This window comes from Microtus ochrogaster, chromosome 2 (assembly GCF_000317375.1).
Source record: "Microtus ochrogaster isolate Prairie Vole_2 chromosome 2, MicOch1.0, whole genome shotgun sequence".
In the NCBI taxonomy this organism is placed as follows: domain Eukaryota; kingdom Metazoa; phylum Chordata; class Mammalia; order Rodentia; family Cricetidae; genus Microtus; species Microtus ochrogaster.
Window position 1 is genome coordinate 20,673,796 of NC_022010.1, and position 6,622 is coordinate 20,680,417.

The 6,622-nt window shown below is 50.5% G+C and overlaps 1 protein-coding gene across 2 annotated transcripts in view; it reads left to right on the forward strand.

The window, feature by feature from the left end:
• The window catches only part of Col26a1 (collagen type XXVI alpha 1 chain), a 139,866-nt gene that overhangs the window by 35,949 nt on the left and 97,295 nt on the right, over positions 1–6,622 (forward strand). For both annotated transcript variants that reach the window (XM_026787005.1, XM_026787006.1), the window contains exon 2: positions 3,688–3,810. In XM_026787005.1, the coding sequence (XP_026642806.1) occupies positions 3,688–3,810 (123 nt within the window). The remainder of the gene's footprint in view (positions 1–3,687; positions 3,811–6,622) is intronic.

Here is a 6,622-nt window from a genome sequence, read left to right on the forward strand (position 1 = left end):
CCCTGCCTTACCCTCTGATGTTGTAGTGTGGGCCCTGCCTTACCCTCTGACACCATGGTCCCTGTCTTACTCTCTGATGCTCTGTAGTGTGGTGGTCCCTGCCTTTCCCTCTGACGCTGTAGTGTGGGCCCTGCCTTACCCTCTGACACTGTAGTGTGGGCCCTGCCTTACCCTCTGACACCATGGTCCCTGCCTTACCCTCTGACACCATGGTCACTGCCTTACCCTCTGATGCTGTGGTCCCTGCCTTACCCTCTGATGCTGTGGTCCCTGCCTTACCCTCAGAAGCCGTGGTCTCTGCCTTACCCTCTGACTCTGTGGTCCCTGCCTTATCCTCTGAGTCTGTATTGTGGTCCTTGCCTTACTGTCAGATGCCGTGGTCCCTGTCTTACCCTCTGACGCTGTGGTGTGGTCCCCTGCCTTACCGTCTGACAGTCACCTGGGATGGTTCCCCTCCATATTGGCCACATGTGTTGCTCCTGCCCTGCCCCCATCATCAGGACTGGTCCTGTGGCTGCATATTTCCGGCTGTGCTCTCTTCCTCCAAACTGCTCCCATCTGCTTTCCGTCTCTCCTGGAAGCCTCAAAACGTCTAGCCCACTGCTTCTCATTTTCTAATATGGCTTGGGACTTATTTTTAGCTTTGAAATTTTTAGGATAGGGTGGTAGGTGGAGGGGATGGGAGCATGTTCTTGCTGGATATCTTAGCCTAATCTTCATATTATTTGTTCTGTCCCCTCTCCACCTCTGCTCAGGTCTCTTTTCCTCTTACTTCCTTTAGCCAGTCACTGTCCTGCTGAATCATACTCTTGTCCCCTTCCTGGGGGATTCTACACAGTGGCTCTACCACTGAGCCACACCCCAGCCCCTCACTGGGGGATTCTAGGCGGGGGCTCTACCACTGAGTCAGACCCCAGCCTCTCACTGAGGGATTCTAGGCAGCTGCCCTGCTACTGAGTGGCCCTAGCCTCTAGAAGAGCTGATATGACAGGTCTGTGCCCTCCGGGACACTTCTAGTTCCACGGGGATTTCTGGCATGCTTGTGTCTCTTTCACACTTGCTGGCTCACACTTACCCTTCTGTACTCATGCTGTCCCTTGATGACTGATAGAACTGCACCCTTCTGTACTCATGCTGTCCCTTGATGACTGATAGAACTGCAGTTAATGAATTTGATCTTTCCGTGCTTAGGTGGTAGCCTTTCCTAGAACTGACCCTCCTTTGTTTCCGTAGCTCCTTGTGCTCATCAGGTGTTTGGACCTCTTCCCCTGTGTTCTGGTGCTGTAACCTTGTCCTTCTCTGTCATATCCACTAGAGTAGCCTTTTGCGGCAAGGTGGGGTTGAGCCTCCTTCATGGGATCCGCAGGTTAGTGACTAGGATGAAAACAGGGCTCAGAGCCCGAGGTCCTCTCCCTTCCTTTCAGTCCCTGATATGGGGTCTCTGGTAGTTCATGCTGTCAACTTGACAAGACCTAGAATCACATGGAAACAAAACCGTGGACATATCTGGGAGGGAGTTTCTAGTCTGGGTTCATTCAGGAGAGAGTGTGGGCAGAACCTTGAGGTATCTGGTCACACTGTCTTCACAGTCAGGAAGCAGGGAGAGGTGGGTGCTGGCAGTCAGCTTGCTTTCTCTGTCCCTGACTCCAGACCAACCACAGGATGGTGTCACCCATATTCAGAGTGGGCCTCCCCACTTCAGTTACACAGCTCTAAAGAGACCTCTCAGACACTTCCAGGGGGTGTCTTCTAGATGATTCTAAAGATCAGTGTTAACTGACGTTCATCTGGGCTACCATACACACCTTTAATTTCAACACTCGGTGGAGGCGGTGACAGGGGCTCTCTGTGAGTGGGAGGCCAGTCTGGTCTACAAAGCAACTTCCAGGCCAGCTAGGGCTACACAGCAAGACTGTGTCTTGGGGGTAGGAAGAAGCTAAGGATTTGAAGAAAAAGAGAATGAAGTAGAAAAGTAGAAAATACCAATGATTCGATACTGATTTATTTGCTGATTTGCTTAAAGCGCCGCTTGCCCTGCCTACTGGCCAAGCGTGACTTTGCTCGCTACCGGGAACAGAATGACCTGGGTCGTTGCCCTTCACAACCTGCTGACTGCCACGTGTGCGACTGTAAACCTCGCTTGCCTGCCCCACCGTGTGGTTTTAGACTATAATATGAGAAGACAAAGTGGATCAGGGATCGAAGCCTTTCAAGGGCCGTCCTGACTTCAGTCCACTGGTGTTGGGGACTCCATAAGCCTCACAGCTGGCTGGGAGAGAAGAGGGAAACTCCAGTCAGTACCATCTTTGCAGACACTGGATCAAAAACATCTAGGTCTGATCTCATGGTATACTGTTACACATTTAAACATAGTATCACCACAAAGCTTTAGGCATGGCTACATAGAAACTCTGTAGCAAAGCACCTTATTTACCATAAGGATGAATTCTATTGGCTGACTATGAGCTCAGCTATAGGGCCTAGAGAGGAAGGATCTGTAATTAACTGTAAGGATGGATCCTATTGGTGGAGGATGCCAAGTGCATGGGACCTCTTTGATAAGGATGGGTTCTACTCACTGAGAGATGTTGCTCAGGATTAGAGCCTAAACAATGCTCAGGATACTGGGGGAGGGGTTCAAGTGGAGGCTGGCTCCTAAAAGAATAGCAAAGGATCATGGGTCATTTGACGGTGTTCACTGGCATTCCAGGTGACCAGGCACCATTTGTTCTTCTTTGAAGACAATAGGCCCAAGGGATGTGGGATGCCCTTCAGTACGCTGCAGATACATGTTGCTGTTATTGGTTGATTAATAAAGCTGCTTTGGCCTATGGCAGGGCAGAATAGAGCTAGTCAAAAAATCCAAGCAGAGATACAGGGGAGAGGAAGGCTGAGTTGAGAGAGAAGCCAGTTAGCTGTCGGAGCAGCAAGATGTACTAGAGACCAGGTAACACCACCAAGTCATGTGGATACACAGATTATTAGAAATGGGTTAATTTAAATGTAAGAGCTAGCAGTGATAAGCCTGAGCCATTGGCCAAATGCTTATAATTAATATTAAGGCTCTGAGTGATTATAAGTGGCTTCAGGACCAGGCGGGTAGCTTCCAGCTACACCCATATGATTGCCAATCCTGGTTTCTCCAATGCTTACTCTAAGCTGTGCTTCCTACAGACCTGCGACATCTCCTCTCTTCCATTCTTTTTGGTATTGGATGCCTTTTCTAGAAAGAGTCCCACAGCAGGCAGATCTGGTCTGGGCCCGACGATGGTGGTTAATATTGATTGCCAAGTTGACAGAATACAGAATCACCCAGGAGCCATAGCTCTGAGTATGTTTCTAGATCAGGTTAATTGAAGTGGGAAGACCCACTCCTAATGGGCAGCATCATTCCCTAGGCTGGGGTCCTGGGCAGAAAAGGAGAAAGCGAGCTGAGCACCAGTATCCATCTCTCTCTCTCTGCTTCCTGACTGTGGTTGCCATGTGACCGGTTGCCACCCTTTACTGGTCATGATGGATGGACCACACCCACAGACTCTGAGCTCACATCAACCCTTCCTTCCTTAAGCTGTTTTTGTTGGGTATTTTATTTTGACAGTATCCCTTTCCCCACAGCACAATCTCCTAGAATGCCGTTGGATCCTCTGAGAACCGCCAAGGCTAATGCAACTGTTGCTGTCCCCACAGGCACTGGTGCCATCACACGGTGACAAGGACAGTGTCCTGCCAGGTGCAGAACGGCTCGGAGACGGTGGTCCAGCGAGTCTACCAGAGTTGCCGGTGGCCTGGGCCCTGTGCCAACCTCGTGAGGTAAAGGCACCTGGGGTGCCCTGCCCTGCCTTGTCTTTCTGTTCCCTTGTATAGTATGACCCAAGGACAACTCTGGGGTTGGCTGGCTTGATGCCTGGAGAGGAGAGGTGAGCGCAGATTCTGTGTACAGCTGAGTGAGGTGTCCGTGTCACCAAGAGAGGGACGTCCTCCTACCTGACACAGTGTCATCGTTCAGGATTGTTATAGATGCTTGCAGGAGGGGTCAGAGGAGATGGTGAGGGTGTTGCTAAGGAAGAAAGTGAATAAAACTAAATTGTGGGGCTTGAAAATCCAGCTTTTAGAGCTGCCCCTTAGCAGCGCTAGTACAACTGCTCCGGAAGCTTCCAGTCAGTCCTTCCACAACCACGCCCTCCCACAACCACGCCCTCCCACAACCACGCCCTCTCACAACGGCGCTCTCTCAAATCAAACCTTCCCACAGTCAGGCCTCCAACAGCCGTGCCTTCCCAAAGGTCTGCACTCTCTTAGTCACTGCCACATCCGCCAACAACCACGCCCCCTTAAAAGCCACACCCACCCTGGCCCCACCCTTTCAAGCATGCCCACTCCCAAGCCATCCTCCTCCCATTTCTCTCACAGCTCGACCTTCCCACAACCCAGCCTTCTCAGAGATTTCCCTCGTTGTCTCATTGGCTAACATTCATTCTGCAAGGCCTCAGTTTCCCTACTTTAAAGTGGAGGAAACAGAATATTGCCTCAAGATATTGCTGGAGCAGGAGATGAGGTTCCATGGTGGAAGTCCCGCAGGAACCTGACTTCTAATCAAGTCGGAGGCGGAGGCTTTTACTTTTGATATGTGGTGAAGAGCTTAGAAGCCAACTCCAGGCGCTCAGCCCCCAGGCAGCTCCTGGTGCGGTTCAGGCCTGGGCCTGCATTCCTCCTTCTGAGGTTAGGGAAGCAGGACCCCCACCCTACCCTGAGCGGATTCGGGGCCTGGCCTATTCTTTCACTGAGGATCCCAGTTGCTCAGCGAGTCTGGCCACGTTTCAACCGCAGCGTTTACACAGCAGCGTTCAGGTTTCCGTATTTCTCGTCTGTTTCTCCTCCCCGTTTTTCTGAAGCTGTGTGGGGCCCAATTTTGGTTATTCCCATCCTTTGATGCATTCCTGGATGCCTTGATTTGGGCTGGCATAGAACCGCGGTGGGGAAGACAGGATACATACAGAACCCACTTCACTAAGCTCGAGATCAGAGGCAAACGGCTTCTCTTGGTGTGCTTTCTCCATGGTAGTAACATGGCTTCAATTTCTTAAGCCTGGATCAGCCTAAGACAGTAAGGGGCTGTGGACCTGACTCAGTATGTAGAGTGCTCGCCTAGCATGCAGAAAGTCCTGGCTTCCATACCCAGCGCTGCATAAAGTAGGCACGGTGGAGCATGCTTAGAATCCCAGTATTGAGAACTGAAAGCAGGGGGATCAGAAGCTCAAGGTTATCCTCCACTACATAGCCAGGCCAGCCTTGGCTACATGAGACCCTGTCTCAAAATAAATAAATAAATAGTAAAAAAGAAAGAAAAGAAAAAAGGAAAAGGAAAAGGAGAGGAAGAGACCCTCAAGGAAGGTTGTTTGGGTGCCTGTAATCCCAGCGTTCAAGAGACCAAGGCAGGGAGAATGAACTTCAGGCCAACCTGGGCTACATTGATGCTGTGGAACTATCTTGTACACTGTAAATATGTATTGCTTTTAATGTTACTAAAAAGCTGATTGGCTGATAGTTGTTCAGGAAGAGACTGAGCAAGACAGCCTGACACAGGGAGAATGCTGGGAGGAAGAGGGGTGGAGAGAGGAGTCGGCAGCCAGCCAGAAAATAAACAAGATGTGCTGGAAAGGTAAATGCCCCAAGCGTTGTGGCAGCACATAAATTAATAGAAGTGGGTTAATTTAAGTTGTAAGAGCTAGTTAGTAATAGGCCTGAGCTATTGGCCACACACTTATAATTAATATTAAGACTCTGAGTGGTTATTTGAGAGTGGCTTCCAGCATAGGAAAACTTGGCCTACAAATGATACCCAGTATGGGGCTTGAACTCACGACCCTGAGATTAAGAGTCTCATGCTCTGTTCAAGGTAATTAATCTGGGCTTGGGAGATGGTTCAGTGGGTAAAGTGCTTACTTTAAAAACAAGAGACCTGAGTTCCATGTGAAAGAGCTGGGCACAGTGGCACATGCCTGTAACCCCAGCACTGGGGAGGCAGAGGAAGGTGGCTCCTTGGTGCTCTCTGGTCATTCAGGGGAACAACACCAGAGGGTAGAGCACTGTCAGTTGCTGGGGACAGCAGTGAGTGCGTTGCTAGGGAAGTGGTAGGCATGGGGATGGCATTGAGCAGGGAGAAATTAAGAATGAGGTGAGGTGAGGAAGTAAGGATTTGAGATTTTCCTGTGAACAGAGCAAGAGTTGGACCTGACTGAGGGACGTGGTTTTGTGGGTAAAGGGCTTGCCTCGCAAGCTTGAGGACCTGAGTTCAAGTCCCAGAACCCAGGTTAAAAACAGGGTGTGGTGGTGCCCACTTGTAACCCCAGCTCAGGGAAGGGGTGAATAGGTGGATCCCCGAGGCTCGCTGGCCAGGTCACCTATAGCCAGCCTGGCTGAATTGGCAAATCCCAGGCCAGTGAAAGACCTGTCTCCAAAACAAAACCAAGGTGGATGGTTGACCTCTGTCATGCATGCAGTACCTGCACACGCGTGCACACACAGACACACACACACAGACACACACAGACACACACACACACAGACACACACACAGACACACACACAGACACACACAGACACACACACAGACACACACAGA